The sequence below is a fragment of the Bos indicus genome, chromosome 17 (assembly GCF_029378745.1).
Source record: "Bos indicus isolate NIAB-ARS_2022 breed Sahiwal x Tharparkar chromosome 17, NIAB-ARS_B.indTharparkar_mat_pri_1.0, whole genome shotgun sequence".
In the NCBI taxonomy this organism is placed as follows: domain Eukaryota; kingdom Metazoa; phylum Chordata; class Mammalia; order Artiodactyla; family Bovidae; genus Bos; species Bos indicus.
This window is the reverse complement of record NC_091776.1, coordinates 9967041-9990582: the sequence shown is the minus strand read 5'-3', so window position 1 is coordinate 9990582 and position 23542 is coordinate 9967041. Positions and strand designations below refer to the sequence as shown.

At 41.5% G+C, this 23542-nt stretch overlaps 1 protein-coding gene across 6 annotated transcripts in view; it reads right to left on the bottom strand.

Annotated features, from left to right (window-relative positions):
* Positions 1–2027: 2027 nt before the first annotated feature.
* NR3C2 (nuclear receptor subfamily 3 group C member 2) overlaps positions 2028–23542 on the bottom strand; it is a 439369-nt gene continuing 417854 nt past the window's right edge. For all 6 annotated transcript variants that reach the window (XM_070770130.1, XM_019977557.2, XM_070770129.1 and 3 more), the window contains one exon: positions 2028–3525. In XM_070770130.1, coding sequence (XP_070626231.1) covers positions 3370–3525 — 156 coding nt within the window. In that variant the 3' untranslated portion in view covers positions 2028–3369. The remainder of the gene's footprint in view (positions 3526–23542) is intronic.

The window sequence follows — 23542 nt, the reverse complement described above, 5'->3', positions numbered from 1 at the left end:
CAATAAATTTTTACAAACAAATCTGCACACAAAGCTTAATTTTTTTTCCTGTGCTGTGTTTCATGGCTAACATTGTGTTTCAGAAATACATCAGTTGTACTAAAGCAAAGTTGTGTTTAACCGTCAGTCTTCTAGTTTGACTGTCACTTAAATGACACGTTAAAAATGTACATGAGTTTCTCTTGTGGGAAATACACGTTTTCTAGTTTTCAGATGAGCTGACAATTCCTGACTGCTCTTTTGTAGTCTGTATTGCTGAATGAGGTCCAGAGGGCAGCCTGTAAGGAATGTGAGGAGCATTATGACTGATGGTAATGGAGTCTCTTGACAGCCCAAGCGGATCTGGGGTAAGAGTAAGACTCCACTGTGTGGAGGAGGACCTGGAAACGAGATGGGGCCTCTGGTCTACTCAGGTGAGTCTCAAAGTCTGTAAACAAGCTTGCATGTGGTTGTGAAGATAAATGAGGCCATGTAAGTATCAAATTTAGTGGCTACATCAGCAGTAATTATTGTTATGAAATTGTCATGGGGTATATTTCAGTGAATCAAATATTAGCACTAAGAAACAAAACATTTAACCAGTCCCCCAATAGAGTAATTAATATGCGGATAACACAGGGCTTCCTAACATGGCTAGGGGCTGGGCATGGGGATTCCATCTTGGATGTAGGCAGAGGGGCATACGATCCAGATTTAAAAGGCCACAAAATCCACGTGTTCCTATAGACGTTTAAATGAACTGTTTCCAAAACAACAGGTGATTAAAGTAAAGGATTTATTGTAATCTGCTTACAGTCCTTTGCAAAGACAGACATATGTTTTTGCATAAAGATATAAATTGCTTCATTTTAAACTAATTTAGTGTGGTTTTTTTAATTATATGAAGAAGTTTTGGTGAATTATGAATTGTACCAAACCAAGATTTTAAAGAGCAATATGGTACAAAAGTAAGAGCAGACAGACAATCTGGACTGGGACAGGCATTCAACAGTGGATTTAGAATATGGCTTTGCTGTTTACTCAAGCAAAGTTACCCGGAGACACACAAAGAGTCAGTAACTTTGTTAATACAAAAAGCTGATGCAGACTGTCTCCATCCCAAACCTGGTTACGTCAAAATTCTGATTTCATAAAAAGTCAGTCTGAGTTAAAAGCTGCTCTTATGAAGCCACTTCTTTCCCAGAAACCCCCCAGTCCGCATGCGGTGTATTTACCACCTTCCAAGTGTGCCTTTCATATTGCTGTGCATGTAAGTTGACTGTGTTGAAAGATCTGCCTATAAATTAAATTCCTGAAATTGCAAATTATGTAAGAAAACACTCCTCTGTCTGAGTGCAGCTTTCACAGGTTTCCCCTTGCATAAGGCAGGTGTCTTCTGAGAGACAGGGTAATGTTGCCTGCATGGTGAACCCTGGAGAAAAGGGTCGATCCCAGCGCTGCCATCTCCCGGCCTTGGGGTTCCCCAGCTCGCTCTAGCTTTTAGGTTTTGGAAAAGAATAAGATTTCACCGAGTACCTGAAGATTATCATCACTTTTCCAAGATTAATTTGGCCTCTATTCAAAGTAGTTTATTTAGTGCAATCATATTAAGTTTCCCCAAAGATATATATATATATATATATATATATATATATATGTTTGTGATTTGGGGCAAGAGAAAAAGCCATAAATTGCCTCAGTGCCAAACAGATTAGTGAATTAAAAATTTTAGTGCCACTGTCTTGCTTTTATGATCTGTAGTGTTTTTTTTCCCCCCAAAACTGTTTACATATAAAATTTTATTTTTAAATCCTACCTTTTAAAAATCTAAAAACCCTCTAATTATCGTGCGGTCTCCACGCTGTTCTGACTGAACTGTGCCCAGGGGCATCTTCCAAGGGCTTCCTGCCATGACCTACGTGTTCCTGTGACCAGTTCCAGGAGTGCAACACCCCCTTCTGTGACCGGAAGTGAACATTTCACCTTTTGCAGACATAGAGAGTGCATGGAATTTTTCCCCGCCCCCCCCCCCCCCCCCCCGAAAGGAGAAAATGGGATGAAGATGAGCACTCTGAGCCACAGCCTTTCCAGTCTCTCTCCTAACGTGGATTCTGCTTCTCGAGGGGGAAGAGGCAGCTTTCCTAAAGCCACAGCACTCCTGGGACATCCTCTCACAGGGGTGTCGTCGAAGGACGCCTTCACAGAGCTGCAGACACCACGCTGCGCTGTCCCCACTGGAAGGAGGATGGAGCCGAAGCCGGAAAATGCACTCGAGTCCCATGAACACCCCAAGCGGGAGACCAAGGACAAAACGCAAGTACAGAAGTAGTAGAAAGGCTGAGAGACAACCAAAGAGGTTTAAGTGTGGTTATTTACAACAGAGACTGTAAAACGGTAAATTAGATATGAAGCTAAAAAAGGCACAGCTTTCCCTTTCTTAAATACACTGTAAACGGTTCATGGTGCATGCAGAACATTTCACTTTACAAAAAAAAAATTTTTTTTTTACCTTGTTGGTTTAGACAAAGATAGTACTTAAATAGTCTCCAGCAAAATAGAATTCTTTCAAAAATACTTTCCCATTCATCCTATTAACCATTAAAGTTTTTTTTTTTTTTTTTGTATGTGTCTCATTTACAAAAGTTCCTTATACCTTTAGGTCCTTCACAATTTATACATACAATAACGTACAGCACAGCAAAAGACTGCAAAAATTATCTGTAAAGCCAACACAATAGATACTAGAAATTGAAACCAAGGCATTTTTCTGAACATCTTATCCATTCTAATTAAATAATAAGTGGAGAGGGTGTGGATACCAGTGATGCAGAAAGACGTGGGTGAAGACGCACCCCTGTGGGAGCTGCCAGTCCACTCCACGTGCTCCGTTATTACACAACAGGAATCTGTATATATTTTTTTTGTTTTTTTTTTTAAATAACAAAAGAATATTAATGCCCCATATTGACTATACGTTTTTATGTGCAAACCAAGGGTGAGCTTGAAAAAGTTCGTTAGTTCTTGAACCCTTTTAACACAAGCGAACGATCCCAGAAATGACATGGCATAGTTAAAACTTCCATCTGTTAAAATATCAAAATCAGACAGTTATTGACTAGATATGGCTTTTCATCCAGAGGAACAGGAACATGTTTCTAAGCGCTGGGGGTTGGAGAAGGAAGAACCTTCCAGACTGTGCAGGTCTCGCCAAAGCCACGTCACCCTGCCTGCCCGCCTCCCAACCCTTGACATGATTTTCAACTTGAGAAACTGCTGAACAAGTGGGAATAAACCATCATGTGTGTCAAAAATAGGATTTTTCTTGGGTCCTTCGTGGGTGTGGAACAACATGGGGAAACTTAAGGCAACGTTCTTGTGAGACGTCTCCCGTCACTTCCTGTGAAAGTAAAGGGTCTTGGCATTCCCGGACTCCACCTTTGGCAGCTGGTCACTGATGATCTCCACCAGCATCGCTGGGAACTCCACTTTCAGTGCCTGGGACTCCCGGAAGGTATAGAAGCAAAATTCCAACAAGTCGCTCACCAGCTGCAACAGACAGACAGAGGGCCGTGAGGGCGAAGCCCGATTCCCACTCTGGCCTGCAGCTGGGGCAACGTTCATAAACCCGACCGTGTCTACGAAGCCGCCTAGCTCACGTGGCGAAGTCATCCATCCCGGGGGAGGAAGGAGGATGTACCTGCTGCGTGGAATATGCCTTTTGTGCAAAACGGATTCCAGTGGCTCAGGGCCAGTAACAGAGCCGAGAGTGGCAGCAGACATCACTGACTCATTTGTAAGTGTGGAGTTGGGTGGGGCAGGTATCAATACACGTGTGTAGCTCTGGACCCTGGCACTGAGCCTTCCCCAGCCCGTAAGGCCTGACCGGCCCTGCCAGTGGAGCTGTGGCTGCTGGGGGGCCAGACTCCTTCCTTCAGGACCCCGGTCCTGAGCTGGGGGCTGAGAAGTCTTTCTTAAGGTGGAATTGACATATAACTTGGTGGGAGTTTAAGGTGTACAAGGGGTAGATTTGACACACTTACAATACTGCAACATGAACACCTCTATTAAGGTACATCGTTACCATTTCTTTTTTATGGTAAGAACTTTTAGATCTCACTTAGCAGCTTTCCAGTGTATAATACGGCATTATTACTATAGCCACCATGCTGTATACCAGATCCCCAGAACTTGTTCCTCTTATAACTGGAAATTTGTACTCTTTTACCAATATCTCATTTTCCCCACCTTTTGGTAACCACCATTCTACTGTTTCTATTCGTTTGCTTTTTTAGGTTCCACATGTGAGGTTGTACAGGAGGAGTTTTCTGTCTGATTTATCTCACTGAGCATAATCCTTCCTGGGCTTCCCTGGTAGCTCAGATGGTAAAGAATCCACCTGCCATGCTGGAGACCGGGGTTTGATCCCTGGGTTGGGAAGATCCCCTGGAGGAGAGCATGGCAACCCACTCCAGTATTCTTGCCTGGAGAATCCCCGTGGAGAGCGGAGTCTGCGGGCTACAGTCCACGGAGTTGCAGAGAGTCAGACACGACTGAGCAACTAAGCACACGGCACAGTCTTCCCTCGGTGCACCCATGTTGTTGCAAAGAGTGGTGTTTCCTTGTTTCTCATGGCTGGATAATGTTCCTGTGTGTGTGTGTAGTATACACTGATGTATTATATATATATATATATGTATATATGTGTGTGTATATATATATATGTACTATTATCTTTATCCATTCATCCATTCTCAGTCACTCTGAGAACATGAAAACATCAAGGAAAACTGTCTTGCCATCTGTCCAGCTATCTTCCCTCCTCTGTGACCCAAGGACTTTGCTATCCTCCTGGAGCTGAACTACTCCCAATTCTGTAAGTTAAGAAAAAGACAAACCCACAAATGCAGTATAGCATTACTGGTTGCTTACTAGGAATATAATTTCAAATCAGAAAGTATATATTCTAATTTTTCTTGAGTTAATTCCAAATCCTATTATGGGAAAAATGACTTTTGGTCATTTCCCACTGTATTAAAGTAGGTAATATTAACACAACATATAAAATAACTGCCATCTTAATAAAGTGGTTTTCACTTTATCAAGTGAAAATCTGTAACTTTCCCTCATCGCAGCACTGTTTATAATAGCCAGGACATGGAAGCAACCTAGATGCCCATCAGCAGATGAATGGATAAGAAAGCTGTGGTACATATACACAATGGAGTATTACTCAGCCATTAAAAAGAATTCATTTGAATCAGTTCTAATGAGGTGGATGAAACTGGAGCCTATTATACAGAGTGAAGTAAGCCAGAAGGAAAAACACCAATACAGTATACTAATGCATATATATGGAATTTAGAAAGATGGTATTAAGAACCCTGTGTACGAGACAGCAAAAGAGACACTGATGTACAGAACAGTCTTATGGACTCTGTGGGAGAGGGAGAGGGTGGGGAGATTTGGGAGAATGGCATTGAAACATGTATAGTATCATGTATGAAACGAGTCACCAGTCCAGGTTCGATGCACGATGCTGGATGCTTGGGGCTGGTGCACTGGGACGACCCAGAGGGAGGGTATGGGGAGGGAGGAGGGAAGAGGGTTCAGGATGGGGAACACAGGTATACCTGTGGCGGATTCATTTCGATATTTGGCAAAACTAATACAATATTGTAAAGTTTTAAAAAAAAAAAAAGGCAATCTGCAGGCTTATATTGAGTCAGGTAGTAAATAACTGTGTGGTAAGACCTTCAAAACAAACCAGGAATCTCAGAAAACCCATGGGGAGCAATATCTGATGCTTCTGTTTGTGCCTGAATATGCCCTCAGTCTGCAGACTGGTATCTCCCTAGGCAGGTTCCAAGGACTGAACTCTCTGTACCCACAGAAAGTTGAGGCCTCACAGGCTGTGAGACAGCATGAGGCAGTCTCTGCTCTGGCTTGTTCAGGCACACACGTGCTTGCTTAGTGCATGATAGGCCTCAACTTCCCCATCTATAAAATGGGGGCAAGAAGAGTATCCTGCTGCTATTGGGACATCCCTCCTGGTCCAGTGGTTAAGACCCCCCATGCTTCCAATGCAGGGGGCACGGGGTTTGATTCCTGGTCAGGGGACTGAGAGCCCACATGCCGTGTGGCACAGCCAAAAAAAAAAAAAAAAAATATCTGCTGCATGAGGCTGCAGGAGTGACTGAATCTGTGAACTGCATGGAGTAAACACTGAATGGGTCCCAGTTCACAATCATCCTTTCCCTCTTCCCAAACTCCTTCCACCATCATTTTTCTCTGCAAACTAGGACACAGTTTGCAACACCTGCTCTGGAGCATCTCTGTGTAACTTGGTTCTCAGGCCCCCCCTTCTATAAAACGTGAGATGTGGGAACTTTACGTTTGGCCTTTTCTGGAAAGAGACTCTTGAATGAGATCTGCAATGGCAAGTTGCTTGATTGTTTCAGGTGGTGGGCCAGTGGCTGTGAGAACTAAAAGCCAAGCTGGGTCTTGCTCACCAGACTTGGTGCCACAAAGAAGTCTCACCATGGGCGGCAAGGCATGCCTGTCGGTGGCGCCGGCCGAGGGCACCTGGGACCTAGTTTAGGTTCACCCTGGTCGCCGCCCCTGCTGCTCCTGAGCAGGACAGCAGAGCTCTGCCACACCCGACATGTCTTTGGGGATGGGACGGGCTCACATCCAGAGAGAAAGGCTCCCTGTGGCTCAGAGCGTCTGGGGAGGGCTGAGGTCTTACCCACCTCTCATCTATCCATCCCAGTGAGGGCACCTACCCCAGACCAGGCGCTGGGACCCTCAGTGGACATGACAGAGTCCTGTTCTACTGGGAGGAGATGTCAGTGCAGGAGGTCAGGTATGGATGGTGGCCAGAGTGAAAAGGGGACCTTGGTACGTGGCCCAAGGACGGTGGAGTGGGGTCTCTCAGCGCACTCAGAGCAGCAGGAAGCTTGTGGGCGGCACCTGCTGACTGACAGACTACCATCCCTGATGCGTCAGCTGAGGGCCAGGGCCACTTAGGGGTTTATGCTGCAAATAGGTGCCAGCACTGCTGACTTCTGTATGCGATGAGAGATGAGGAAGCAGAGGCAGCCAGTCCGTGAACCTGAAGTAGCATGCAGGGGAGCACCTGTGAGTCTGTGAATGGGGACAGGCCCCGTCTTTACCAGCCACATGAGCGTCACCTAGGAGATGCGGAGCATGGACCAGATGGGAGGAGAGCACGCCCGGGGCTCGGCAGGCCTTCCTGACAGGCTGGCTGGGGGCAACTGTCCTAGGTGCTACTATGACCCTGCATATTATAACCAGGGGCTGGCATTTCCTGCCCACCTCTGGACCATGGGCAAGTAAAGCAGCTTGATTCCAGTCATGAGCTATACCCAGGGCTTCTGTTCAAGAGATGTCAGCTGCCGAGGGAGGGGTCTCACGTGGGGTAGCCTCTGACCCTGAGAACACCTGAAGGGGGGCCCCATTATCACTAACTACTCTTAGGAAAGGGTTCACTGCTTGCTGTTGGGGTGGCCAAGATGCCCAGAAGCCCCCAGGAGCTACCAGAAGGCGCTAGCTGCCTCACAAGCCTGCCTGACTTACTGCCCTCGGAGGGCTGCAAAGCTCTGAAGACCCCAACCCAGCAGAACCTGGGCCGGTGGTTGCAGTTGGTAGGGTCAGAGAACATCTGAGAATAAAAGCCAGGAGCCCCTGGTCCGGGCTGTAGGACCTGCCTGCCAGACGCCTGCAGACCCGCAGCGCCCTCCCACAGCCAGAGCAGCAGGTGTCCCTGGCCCTTCAGAGATGCTGAGGCGCCTGCTGCTGCAATGCGTACAAGGGAACCATCCCTCCTGGAGAAAAACAAGGCACAGGAAGAGTGAGGCTGCAGATGTCAGGGCATGAGGTGGGGAATAGATCCTCAGAGCTAGGGATTTACATTTTGTTGCATCGGCAGGAATGCTGACCCAACAGAATGTACACCAGTTCCTGAGACAAACTGCTGTATCATGGAGACACATCTATTGGTCATGCTGCACACAAGCGTGAGTCTCCTGGGTGTCAGCACCCACGTGCAGCAGGTGGCTTCTCTGTCTGACCCCAGAGGAGCCAGGAAACACAGGGACAACGAGGTATGTGTGATGCACGTCCCTCACGAGGCACCGTCCTGTCCTCTGCCCCAGGCACAGAGGGCTGGTGGGGGCAGGCAGGCCACAGTCAACAACCTGGAGGGTCGGTAAGTACAGGCTAGAAGGAGAGTCACGAAGCCTAATTATCATAAGCAATAAGAGTCCACACAAACTCTGCCGGCCAGAAGGGAATGGCAGGATTAAAGTACTGAAAGGGAAAAATCTACAACCAAGATTATTGTACCCAGCAAGGATCTCATTCAAAATTGATGGAGAAATAAAAAGGGACTTATATAGTCAAGAGATACGAGAAGAAAAAGATCTACAAAATCAACCCCAAACAATTAAGAAAATGGCAATAGGAACATATATATCAATAATTTAAATGTAAACAGATTAAATGCTCCAACCGAAAGACACAAATTGGCGAATGGATACAAAAACAAGACCCATATATATGCTGTCTACAAGAAACCCACTTCAGACCTAAAGACACATATAGACTGAAAGTGAGAGGATAGAAAAATATATTCCATGCAAATGGGAAGCAAAAGAAATCTGGATTATCAATCCTCATATCAGACAAAATAGACCTTAAAGGAGATTACAAGAGATAAGGAAGGATACTACATAACGATCAAGGGATCAATCTAAGAGGAAAATATAAGAAGTGTAAATATCTATGCACCCAACATAGGAGCACCTCAATATATAAGACAAACACTAGCAGACATAACAGGAGAAACTTAGAGTAACACATTAATAGGAGACTTTAACCCCTCATTTACACCAATGGACAGATCATCTGAACAGAAAATTAATAAGGAAACACAAGTCTTAAGTGATACATTAGATGAGATAGAACTCATTGATATCTTCAGGACATTCCATCCAAATGTAAAAAAATACACCTTCTTCTCAAATGCACATGAAACATTCTCCAGGATAGACCACATCTTGGGTCACAAAACAAGCCTCAGTAAATTTAAGAAAACTGAAATCATATCAAGCATCTTCTCTGACCACAATACTATGAGATTAGATATCAATTACAAGGAAAAAACCCTGTAAATACACAAACACATGGAGATTAAATAATGTTTCTAAATAACCAACAGGTTACTGAAGAAATCAAAAGGTAAATGAAAAATTTCTAGAAACAAATGACAATGAAAACACAACTCAAAACCTATGGGATGCAGCAAAAGCAGTTCTAAGAGGGAAGTTTATAGCAATACAATCCTACCTCAAGAAACAAGAAAAACATTGAACACAACCTAACTTTACACCTAAAACAAACGGGAAAAAAAGAATAAAAATCCCCCAAAATTAGTAGAAGGAAAGAAATAATAAAGATCAGAGCAGAAATAAATGAAAAAGAAATGAAAAAAACAATAGTAAAGATTAATAAAACTAAAAGCTGGTTCTTTCAGAAGATAAACAAAATTGACAAACCTTTAGCCAGACTCAATAAGAAAAAAAGAATCAAATCAACAAAATTAGAAATGAAAAAGGAGAGGTTACAACAGACAATACAGAAATACAAAGGATAATAAGAGACTATTATGAACAACTATATGGCAATAAAATGGATAACCTGCAAGAAACGGACAGATTGTTTGAAAAGTTCAACCTTCCAAGACTGAACCAGGAAGAAATAGAAATTATGAACAACCCAGTTACAAGCATGGAAATTGAAGCTGTGATCAATAATCTCCCAAAAAACAAAAGCCCAGGACCAGATGGCTTCATAGGAGAATTCTATCAAACATTTGCCTATCCTTCTAAAACTTTTTCAAAAAATTGCAGAGGAAGGAACACTTCCAAACTCATTCTACAAGGCCACCATCACCCTGATACTAAAACCAGACAAAAACAACACAAAAAAAGAAAACTATAGGCCAATATCAGTGATGAACATAGATGCAAAAATCCTCAACAAAACTTTAGTAAACAGAATTCAGCAACACATCAAAAAGCTCATACACCATGATCAAGTTGGGTTTATTCCAGGGGTGCAAGAATTCTTCAATATATGCAAATCAATCAATGTTATACACAATATTAACAAATTTAAAGATAAAACCCATATGATAACCTCAATATATGCAGAAAAAGCCTTTGACAAAATTAAGCACCCATTTATGATCAAAACTCTTCAAAAAATGGGCATAGAAGGAACCTACCTCAACACAGTAAAGGCCATATATGATAAGCCTACAGCAAACATTATTCTCAATGGTGAAACAGTGAAAACATTCCCCCTAAGATGAGGAAGAAGACAAGGGTGTCCACTTTCACCACTACTAGTCAACACAGTTCTGGAAGCTACAGCAATCAGAGAAGAAAAAGATAAAAGGAATCCAAATCAAAAAAAAAGAAGTAAAGCTCTCACTGTTTGCAGATGACATGATACTGAACATAGAAAACCCCTAGGATAGTGTCAGAAAATGACTAGAGCTAATCAGTGAATTTAGCAAAGTTGCAGGATACAAAATCAATACACAGAAATCACTTGCATTTCTATATACTAAGAATGAAAAATCAGAAAGAAATTAAGGAATCAATCCCATTCATCACTGCAACAAAAAGAATTAAATATCTAGGAATAAACTTACCTAAGGAGACAAAAGAACTGTACACAGAAAGTATAAGACACTAATAAAAGAAATTAAAGACAACAAACAAATGGAGAGATATTCCTTGTTCCTGAGTAGGAAGAATCAATATTGTGAAAATGACTATATTACCAAATGCAATCTACAGATCAAATGCGATCCCTATCAAATTACCAATGGTGTTTTTCACAGAACTAGAACAAAAATTTTCACAATTCATATGGGAACACAAAAGCCCCTGAAGAGCCAAAGCAGTCTTGAGAAAGAATGGAACTGGAGAAATCAACCTTCCTGACTCCAGATGATACTACAAAGCTACAGTCATCAAGACAGTATGGTACTGGCACAAAGACAGAAATACAGACCAATGGAACAAGATAGAAAGCTCAGAAATAAACCCATGCACCTATGGGTCCCTTATTTTTGACAAAGGAGGCAAGAATATACAATGGGGCAAAGACAGCCTCTTCAATAAATGGTGCTGGGAAAACCGGACAGCTACAAGTAAAAGAATGAAATTAGAACACTTCCTAACATCATACACAAAGATAAACTCAAAATGGATTAAAGACCTAAATGTAAGACCAGAAACTTTTAAAACCCTTAGAGGAAAAGATAGACATAGAAAAACTCAATGACATAAATCAAAGCAAGATCCCTCTATGACCCACCTCCTAGAGTAATGGAAATAAAAATAAAAGTAAACAAGTGGGACCTGATTAAACTTAAAAAGTTTTTGCACAGCAAAGGAAACTATAAGCAAGGTGAAAAGACGACCCTTGGAATGGGAAAAAATAATAGCAAATGAAACAACTGACAAAGGATTAATTTTCAAAATATACAAGCAGCTCATGCAACTCAACACCAGAAAAACAAACAGCTCAAACAAAAGTGGAACAAGACCTAAACAGACATTTCTCCAAAGACGACATACTGATGGCTAACAAACACATGAAAAGATGGTCAACATCACTCAATTTTAGAAAAATCAAAACTACAATATCACCTCACACCAGTCAGAATGGCCATCATCAAAAATCTATAAACAATAAATGCTGGAGAGGGTGTGGAGAAAAGGGAATGCTCTTGCATTGTTGGTGGGAATGTAAATTGATACAGCCATTATGGAAGAGTGTATGGAGATTCCTTAAAAAACTAGGAATAAAACCACCATATGACCCAGCAATCCCACTCCAAGGCATATATTCTGAGGAAACCAAAATTGAAACAGACACATGTATCCCATTGTTCACTGCAGCACTGTTTACAATAGCTAGAACATGGAAGCAACCTAGATGCCCATCGACAGATGAATGGATAAAGAAGCTGTGGTACATATACACGATGGAATATTACTCAGCCATAAAAAGGAACAAGTTTGAGTCAGTTCTAATGAGGTGGATGAACCAAGAACCTATTATATAGAATGAAGTGAGTCAGAAAGAGAAAGATAGATATCGTATTCTAACACATACCTACAGAATCTAGAAAAATGGTGCTGAAGAATGTATTTACAGGGCAGCAATGGAGAAACAGAATAAACTTACGGACATGAGGAGAGGGTGAGATGTATGGAAAGAGTAACATGGAAACTTACATTACGATATGTAAAATAGATAGGCAGGGGGAATTTTCTGTATGGCTCAGGAAACTCAAACAGGGGCTCTGTATCAATCTAGAGGGGCAGGATGGGGTAGGAGATGGGAGGAAGGTTCCAAAGGAAGGGGACATATGTATACCTATGGCTGATTCATATTGAGGTTTGAGAGAAAACAACAAAATTCTGTAAAGCAATTATCCTTCAATAAATAAATAAATTTATTTAAAAAAAAGAGTCCATATTATTAGGAATCAAAGAAAGCCCTCTGTGTTGACTTTTCATTGTGTACAAAATGCATCTGGTTGGGAGCACAAAGTTTAGCTGCCTGCTCAGCATGACTGATTGAGAGCCCATGTCAGGGCCACAGCTGTCGGGGGAGGGAGGCACAGAGAAGGCTGGCAAGGTCACAGGGCGACTAGTGGCTCTCTGCTTGCTTGCCTTGGATGCTACCGGGCTTGGTCAGTGCCTTTTCCCCACTCTCTCCAATGAGTCATCATTGCCTGTGGCAGGCTGACAGCTGGGCCCTGTTCCCAGCATGAACTGAGGTCGTCTGTGGGGGGTACACAAGGAGGGTCCAGCCCTGCTGTTCTAAGGTTACACCCAGCGAGCAGTGATGGAGCACCTGAAAGACACAGCTTCTCTGCAGAAGGGTCCCCTGCGTTTTCAACGGCAAATAAATTAGCTGCTGACTCCAGAACTTTCACCTAATTAGGATGGAGCTTTTGCTTGAATTGAGCATTGGGTAGGGTGGGGGCGGGGTGGGTGATTAAGCTTTATTTGGGAAGATCAGAATTCTAGCCAGATATACTGACAGGGGGCAAAAGATACACAGCTTCAGCTCTCAATATTGCAGCAGTAATAGAAACAATCAGCAACCGTTTACCCTCATTGTTCCAGCAAGAGCCTTGTGAGTGCTGGACAACTATGCAAGGAGTCTGGCCTTTGTTCAAAACCCCCCAACCTCCACCCAGAGTAGGCTAGTGTGGGAGATGCCAGGGTGTGCACAGGTGGGGCCTCCACGGCCAGGCAGGACTGTTTCTCTCTGGCCGGTGATGTCTCAGCAAAATGAGATGGTAAAAAAGCCCCCTCCTACCCTGATTCAGTAGCATTTGCTTCTACACCCAGAAGAAAATATAACCTTTAACAAGGTTAGACTCTTTATTTGTGGGTTCCCATGGAAAACCCAGGCCCTGCAGTGAGGCTACCCTACTGAGTGTTCCTGGCAGGGTCTCCTAGAGGCTGAGTGTAGGAGGGTCCTAAAGGGCCTCCTAGATGCAACCAAGAGAAGAAGTACCAGAAAGAGACCATCACAGAGTACTATCAGCATCATGCATCCGCCTTTTTGTCTCCCCTTTGTAGCAAAGAATTAGTCATCCATCTGTGAAAAAAAGCTCCTTGTGGAACTCTGGGATCCTTGGGAGAAGTCTTGCCCACCTGTGTGTCTGGTAGCAGGCAGGTGTATTTTGGCAAGGACTACGAAACCAGTGGAGCAGTGGGCCTGCCTGGAGCCCTCCTGCCATGGTTGAGAAAATACCTGGAGACTGCTGACCTGGCCAGATACCCACCAACAAGGGAGGAACTGCAGAAAACCAGCCTTCCCAAGGGGAGATGCCAGCATACCGCTGGAGCAATAAACACAAGCGAGTTTGTAAGTACTGGAGATGGAAAGAAGTTTACTAGTGTTCTTCCAACCCCGGGCAACACTGCATGGGGTCAAATTATCAGGTGGCAGCGACCTGTCCCTCAGGGGAAAAGGTGAGTGAGTGCCTGGCTACCCTGCTGTTGCAGGTCACAGCTGGAGAAACCTGTTTCTTTACAGTAACATCGAGAGAACTGAGGTGGACCTCCATGACCGGAAGGAGGAGGGAGGAGACTGGGAAAGAGACAGGTAGGAATATCAAAGGACATTAAAGGCACACATTCTTTAAAGTCCACTCATGAGCTTCTGTGAATACTACACCTGGAGATCTCCCTAGAGAGTCCACAACTACCCCCAAATCCCCAAGTGCTAAACTCGCAACTCCCCCTGACTCTGTGGCTGGCATCTTGTGCACAGTCCCAAACGTGGTGCAGCAGGAGGAAGCTCCAGTAGACAGGAAGTGTGCTCAGAAAACAGGCCTGGATCTGTGGACAAGGGAGAAACCACAAGCTTCTCTAGCAGCACCACCTTCTGGAAACAAAAGAAGGGTCGAGTAGTCAGCCTGTGGCGCTGTAAGAACAGGACAGAAAAGCTCAAGAATTCTGCCACCACAGGAAGCAAAAGGAGTGGAAAGATGTACCCACACAAAGGCAGACAGATTCCAAGTAAGAGCACCAAAGAACAGAACATCCCATCTGAAGGCAACCAGCAGTAGTTTACGGCAGTATCTGCCATTTCAAGTGCAAAAAAATGCAATGCAGAACTGCAAGAAACATGAAAAATCGAGAAAATGTGTCATCACTAAAAGACAGTAATTCCCTAAAAACTGAGATCAAAAGCATGGGCTTTTGCAATCTAGCTAAATTCAAGAAGAGCTGTTTTGAACAAACTCAGTGAGCTATAAGAGAACTCAGACAATTTAACAAGATTATGAAAAAATACAGGTTAAAAGTGAGTAATTTACCAAAGAAACACAAATCATAAAAAAGAACCAAGCAGAAATTCTGGAGCTGAGGAGCTCATGGAATGAAAAAAAAAAAAAAAAAATGCTATAGAGAGCATCAGCAGTTGAGCAGAATTAAGGAAGAAATAACAAGTGAGTCAGAAGATTTCAAATACCCATGTAAAAGGAAAACAAAGGAAAAAGAATGAAAAACACTGAAGAAAGCCTATGGAATTGGGATTCCATCAAAAAACCTAACGTTAGAAAAATTGGGGGGTTCCAGAAGGAGGAGAGAAGGATATGGGGCAGAAAATTTCTTTAAGGAAATAGCTGAGAACTTCCCAAACCTGGAGAGAAAAATGGACGTCCAAGTTCACAAGGTTACTCTAAGACACATTATAATGAAACTGTCAAACATCCAAAATAATCAATTCTACAAATAGCCATGGGGGTGGTGGGGTGGGGCAGGAGTAGATTGTAACCCGCAAAGGAACTTCCATTAGGCTCTCAGAAGATTTGTCAATAGAAAGCCTACAGGTCAGGAGAGAGTGGAATCACATACTCAAACTGTTGAGAGAAAAGAATTACCAGCCAAGACCTACCCAGCAAAATTATCTTTCAAATGTGTAGGAGAAAAAGACTTTCCAAGACAGACAAAAACTGAGAGAGTTCATCACCACGAGACCCACCCTGCAAGAAATGCTGAAAGGAGTACTTTAAGCTGAAATGAACAGATGCTAATCAGTGACATGGAAATACATGACTATACAACACGCTGGTAAAAGGTTAATATACAGTCAAATTTAGAAAATCTCAATTCTGTAATAGGATGGAATGTCAACCATTTTACTATAAAGGTCAAAGGAAAAGAATATTAAAAGTAATCATTATAGTGACTACAATGTGCTAAAGACACAATATAAGAAGAGGTAGATAATGACATAAAAGTATACAAGTGGAGTTAGGTTGCTATGAACTTAAAATGAACTGTTTTATCTATGTGATGTCTTATGTAAGCCTCATGGTAACCACAAACCAAAAAACCTACAGCAGATGCACAAGAGATAAAAGGGAAACAGCATACCAAAATGGAAAATTACCAATTTACAAAGATAGGCAGAAGCAGAGTAAAAGAAACCATGGAAATACAAAGCAACCGGAAAACAATGAACAGGACGGCATTACTAAGTCCTTACATTACCAACAACAACTCTAAGTATAAATGGACTGAATTTACCATCAAAAGACACAGTGGCTAGATGGGTAAAAAACTTAGACCCAGCTATATGCCTCCTACAAGAGACTTCCTTCAGCTTTAAGGCAGCACTCACACAGCCTCAGAGTGAAAGGAAGGAAAGAGATGTTCCACACAAGCAGGATCCAAATGAAAGCGAGAGCAACTATTCTCATTATAGACAAAATAGATTTTAAGTCAAAAATGGTAACAAGAATCAAAGAAGGTCAATATATAATGGTAATGTGGTAAATTCATCAAGAAAACATAACCACTGTGTATGTATATACTTACATATGCAATATCAGAGCACCTAAATATATAAATATATTTAGCAAATATTAATATATCTGAGGGGGGACATATACAACAATCCAATAACAGTAAAGGACTTAAACATCCTACTTTCAGCAATGAAGAGATCATCCAAACTGAAAATCCGTAAGAAAACACTGGACTTGAACCATACACTAATCCACACAGACCTAAGAGAACATTCCCTCCAACACAAGTAGGATATACATTCATCTCTGGGGGACATGGGACATTCTCCAGTATTGACCATATGATAGTCACAAAACAAGTCTGGGCAAATTTAAGAAGAGTGAAATCATACAAAAGTATCATTTCTGACCATATAAACTAGAAATCAGTACAAGGAAAGTCAGAAGATCTACAAATCTGTAGAAATTAAACAACACATTCCTAACAACCAATGTGTTAAAGAAGAAATTAAAAGGGAAATTAAAATATATCTTGAAACAAAGGAAAATGCAAACAGTATACCAAGACCTATGGGATGCTGCAAGAGTAGTTCTGGGAAGACTTTATGGTGATAAATGCATAAGTGATAAATGCATATATTAAGAGGAGAGATTTCAAATCAGTAGCCTAACTTTACACTTCAAGAAAACAGGGGAAGAAAAACAAAGTTCAGCAGAATGAAAGAAATGACAAAGATCACAATGGAAATAAATGAAATAGAGCTCAGAAAAACAGTAAGAAAAAAAACCCTAATGAAACTAAGAGCTAGTATTTTGAAACAATAAACTGACAAAACTTTAGCTAGAGTCAAAAAAAAAAAAAGGCTCAAAACCTGAAAGAGGAGACATGACAACTGATACTCCAAAAATACAATGGATTATAAGAGACTACTGTGAAAAATAATATGCTAATGAATGGGATAACTTGAAAGAGATGGACACATTCCTAGAAATACACAATCTAAATTAATCAAAATCTCCAAATACAGACAACTCTGAACCAGATGGTTTCAATGGCAAATTCTACCAAACATTTAAAGATTAATGCCAATCTTCCTCAAACTCTTCCTAAAAACTGAAGAAGAGGGAATACTTCCAAATTCCTTTTGCCAGGCCAGCATTACTAACACAAAAGCCAAAGATACTACAAGAAAACAAAACTATGCACCTATATCCCTGATGAACATAGATGCAAAAATTCTCAGCAGAATATTAACAAATAGAATTCAACGTACAGTAAAAGGAGTATCACAACAAATTGGGATTTATCTCTGGGATTAAAGACAGTTCAACATACACAAATCAATAAATGTGGTCCATCCATCCTAAGTCACTTCAGTCAAGTTTGAGTCTTTGTGAACCTATGGACTGTAGCCCACCAGGCTGCTCTGTCCATGGGATTCTCCAGGCAAGAATATTTGAGTGGCTCCCCATTTCCCTCTCCAGGGATCTTCCAAACCTGGGAATCGAACCCTCATCTCTTAAGTCTCCTGCACTGGCAGGTTCTTTGCTGCTAGTGCCACCTGGGAAGCCCCTAAATGTAGGACACTACATTAACAGAATTAAAACTTATATAATCATCTCAATAAATGCAGAAAAAGCATCTCATAAAATACAACATCCCTCTGTTAGGTAGTTAGAATAGGAAAAAGGAGTCCAGAATGGTAGTGACTAAAAGACAAAGAAGGGAAAAGCCCATGAAAACAGAACTAGGGAAGGTCCGAGGACCGGAGTGAGGACCTCAGGTAAAACAAACAGCCCTCCTGGCTGGCCCAATTTACATAGCGCAGACCGAGGGGGAGGAGAAAAAAACATATACAAAGAGGAGCCAAAATTGAGCTGGGGGCTTCTCTTCCCTTCGTGGCTTTTGGGTTGGCACGCCCTCACACCTCGAGGATGTATTTTCCTTTGCTTTCTAAATAAAACTGAGCTATAACACAGAGCTGTAACACTGGTCTGTCCAAGAAATTACACAGGGCTGTAATACTGGTCTGTCCGTCACTTCAAATTTTTGTTGCAACAAGAACTGAGGAAATTATGAACACCCCTGACACCTTCATGAAGAATCTCTCAGCAAACTGGGTATTAAGGGAGCATACCTGAACAAAATAAAGGCCACATACGACAAACTCAGAGCTACTGTTATACTCAATGGAGAAAGACTGAAAGTTTTTCTTCTATTATCAGGAGCAAGGCAAGAGTGCCCACTCTCACCCCTCTTAATCAGTATAGTACTAGAAATCCTATCCAGAACAACAGTTGCTGATGTTCAGTTGCTAAGTCATGTGTGACTCTTTGTGGCCCCCGGACTGCAGCGTTCCAGGCTCCCCTGTCCTTCACTATCTCCTGATTGCTCAAATTCATGTCCATTGACACCAAAAGCGTAAGTAACAAAAGCAAAGTTCAACAAGTACAACTGCATCAAGCCATCAAGCTTCTGCAGAGCAAAAGAAACAATCAAAAAATGAAAAGGGAGACGATAGGCTAGGAGACAATATCTTCAAATCATATAGAAGATAAGGGGTTAATATCCAAAATATATTAAAAACTCATAACTCAATAAGAAGCAATTTAATTGAACAATGGGTAGAGGAACTGAATATACTTTTTTTTTTTTTTTTCTAAAGAAGACATCCAAATGGCCAAAGATACATGAAAAAGATGCTCCACCTCACTAATCAGGGAAATGTAAATCAAAACCACAATGAGATACCAACTCCACTGATACCAGATAACCACACCTGTTAGAATTGCTGTCACAGAGAAGAGAAGAGATATGTATTAGTGAGGATGTGAAGAAAATGGGACCCTGCACACTGTTGTTGGTGGGAATGCAAAATGGTTCAGCCACTACGGAAAACAGTACAGGGGTTCCTCAAAACATTAGAACTACCCTACAATCCAGCAACCCCACTCCTGGTTATGTAGCTGAAGGGAAGGAAAATTGGGTATCAAAGAGAGATATCTACTCTTGTGCAGCATTATTCAAAATAGCCAAGATAAAAACCTAAGAGTCAACAGATGACTGGAGGAAGAAGATGTGATACACACACACACACATAAGAGATATTTTTCAGCCATGAGAAAGAAGGAAATGTGCAACAACTCTGATGGCTGCAAGGGCATTATGTTAAGTGAGATGAGCCAGGGAGAGACAAATACTGTATGACCTCATTTAAACGTGGAATCTAAAAAAGCCAAACTCTTAAAAACTGAGATTAGAAGACTGGTTACCAGGGGGATGAGGGACTTCGACAAACAGATGTTGTTTAAGGGTACAAACTTGCAGCCAGTAGGTAAGTCCTAGAGATCTGATGCACACCATAGTGATTACAGACAAGAATACTGTTTCATAAAGTTGCTACTCAGTTTAAACTCACTATAAAGTTTCTAGTCACTCCACGGTGTCTGACTCTTTGCAACCCCATGGACTGCATGGATTGATTAGATCTTAACTGTTCCTACCACAAAAAAGAAATGATAATTATGTGACATGATAGAGGGGTTAGCTAATACTGCTATGGTGGTAATCATTTCACAATATATAAATGTATAAAAGCAGTATGCTGGCATCTTAAACTTATACAATATTACATGTCAGTTATATCTCAATAAAAAGTACTCGAATCCAGTAACACATAAAAAAGATCACAGACCATGAGCAAGTGGAATTCTTGCTAAGTTCACAAGAATGTCACCATAAGCAAATCAATCAATGTGATACACCACATCAACAGATGACAAAACCACACGTTCATCTCAAAAGGTGCAGAAAAAGCATTTGAAAAAATTCAAGGATGCATTTAGGATAAAAACTCTCACCTAAGTGGGTTTAGAGGGAACATATACTCAAGACAATAAAATCTATTTATGACAAATCCACAGCCAGTATAATACTCAGTGGTATTGAAGGGAAAAGGCTTCATGCTAAAATCTGGAACAAGTCAAGGACGCCCACTATCATCTCTTCTATTCAACACAGTACTAGAAGTCCTAGCCACAGCAATCAGATAAGAAAAAGAAATAAAATGTATCCAAATTGGAAGGAAAGAGGTAAAACTGTCATATGAAGATGATATGATATAGAGAAAACCCTTAGGTGCTTCCCAGATTCCAACAAAAACTAGAGCTGATAAAGAAAATCAGCAAGGTGGTAGGATATATGATTAACATACAGAAACTTCTTTACACCAACAATAAAATATCATAAAGGGAATGTAAAAATAAAAACAATAACTTTTAAAATCAAACCACCCAAAATAAATACTTAGAATAAACCTGACCAAGGAAGTGAACGACTTATATGCTGAGAACCATAAAACTGATACAGGAAACTGAAGATGATTCAAAGAAATGGAAAGATATGCGATGCTCTTGGTTTGGAAGAATTAATATTGTTAAAATGAACATATTACCCAAAGCACTCTACAGATTTAATGTGATCCCTGACAAATTACCTATGACATTGTTCACAGAACTAGAATAATCTTAAAATTCATATGGAATCATAAAAGATCTAGAATTGCCAAAGGAATCCTGAAGAAAAAAAAAACAAAGTAAAGAGACATAACTCTCCCAGACTTCAAGCAATACGACAAGGCTACAGTAATCAAAAAAACGTTGTATTGGCACAAAAACAAACATATGGATCGATGGTACAGAAGACAGAGTCCAGAAATAAACACACACCTTTGATCAATTAATCTTCAACGAAGAGAAAAATAGACAATGGGAAAAAGGCTGTTCACCAAGTGGATTTGGAAAAGTTGGACTGTTGGATATAAACCAATGAAGTTAGAACACACCCTCCCACCATACACACACAAAAAAAACTCTAAATGGCTTAAGGGCTTAAACATAAGATGTGACACCATAAAACTCCTAAAAGACATCATTGGCAAAACGTTTTCTGAAATAAATCATACCACAGGTCAGTCTCCCAAGGCAACAGAAATAAAAACAAACAAGTGGGATCTAATAAAACTTACACGATTTGCACAGCAAGTGAAACCATAAACAAAATGAAAAGACAACATACAGGATGGGAGAAAATATTTGCACATAATGCAACTGATGAAGACTTTCATTTCCAAAACATACAAACAGCTCATACAACTAAACAACAAAAAACTTAACAACCTGATAAAAAAAAATGGGCGGAAGACCTAAATAAACATTTCCCAAAGAAGTACAGACAGCCATTAGGCATAAGGAAAGCTGTTCAACATCTCTAATTATCAGAGAAATGCAAATCCAGACTACAGCGAGGGTAGTCAGTACCTCCTCACACTGGTGAGAATGGTGATCACTAAAAAGTCTACAAATAACCAATGCTGGAGAGTGGGTGGAGAAAAGGGAACCCTCCTACACTACTAGTGGGAATGTAAGTTGGTGCAGCCACTGTTGAAAACAGTATGGAGGTTCCTCAAAAAATTAAAAACAGAATTACTGTATGATTCAGCAATCCCACTCCTGGGCATATATTCAGAGAAAACTAGAATTCAAAAAGATAAATACACGCCTATGTTCTAGCAGCACTATTCACAATAGCCAAGACATGGAAACAGCCTAAGTGTTCAACAGAGGAATGGATCAGGAAGATGTGGTGCATATACACAAGGCAGTATCAGTCACAAAAAGGACAAAATAATGTCATCTGCAGCAACGTGGACGCAACTAGAGATTATCAGATGAGATTAACCCAGAGAGAAAGACAAATACCATATGATCACTTACATGTGGAATCTGAAATATGACACGAACAAAAACAGACACAGAGAACAAGACTGATGGTCTCTAAGGGGGGGGTTGGAATGGAGTTGGAAGTTGGGGTTAGCAGATGTAAACTTGTGTGTGTGTGTGTGTGTGTGTGTGTGTGTGTGTATAAACAACAAGGTCCTACTCTGTAGCACAGAGAATTCTACTTGATATTCTAAGATAAACCATAATGGGAAAGAATAAAAAAGAATGTGTGTATGTGTATATATATGTGTGTGTGTGTATATATATATATATAGCTGAATCATTGTGCTGTATAGCAGTAATAAACACATACTGTAAATCAACTATATTAAAAAAAAAAAAAGATATGGTCAGAAAAATATCTAGAAAGGCTATTTTTTAAACACTCACCAAAAGGCATTTCCTGGCCAGTTTAGAAGTGAATATACTGAGCATATCAACTAAATTCTCAGCCTACAGGAGGCATCTGGGGAACTTAGCAGGACGTTCCGGGGTTCTGAGTTACCACTGGCAGGAAAGCTGCCATCTGCAAGAGGGGTATCTGGATTCCCTATTGTAAAAACTTGCCCTCCTCTGCCAAGGGCCAGCCTGCATGGACACAGGCATCTGGGTTCACGTGTGTCCCAGAAGCAGGAGATAAGCCTCTATGAGGCTGCTTGCTCATGTGGTGAGCTCTGCCTGCAAATTCTAGACAAGCGGACCCCCTGTGAGGGTGACTTCAGGCCAAATGGGCACCTCTGGCTCTGCTTCCAGAGGCCCAGCTGCCTGATGAGGGAGAGAGGCAGGGTCGTCCCGCATGGCCTCAGAGGGCCGGCTCCCGAGTCTAGGATGGTACGGGCTCGAGCAGCTGGGCCACACCAGGTGCCCAGGAACGGGCTGGCTGCGGGGGTCAGAAGCAGGTCATGAAAAGCCAAGGGCATTTCTGAGCACTCTCCGCTGCCCCCATCCCATTAGTATCTGACTGTTATCTGAGGCTACATCTGAATTCACTTCTCATCACCGTTTTTATAATAAATTCAACACCAGGCATCCATCTCTGGTCAGTGATGAATATTCAATCTTCAAAATACGTTATTTGGATGCTGTGCTAAAGCAAGATGGGTTCAATTTCCTTCTGATTTTTTTTGTCCTTAAATTTATTTAATTTCCACCCTGTTTAACTTTCCTTGTATTACTAGCCTCGTTCTAGATCGCAGCTCCGCCTTCTTGTGAATAAGGTCTATTGTACGTGTGAAAACCACAAAGAAAAATGACACAATGGAAAAGCAGAAAGTAGAGCTTAAAGATAAAGGGGTAATTAGAACATTGCTGAACAAAGGAAATCTAATGAAAGGGTTGTGTGTGAAATGCATTGGCATGTTACTGTATATAGAAGTATGAACTTCTGCTACTTTTGTTTTCAAT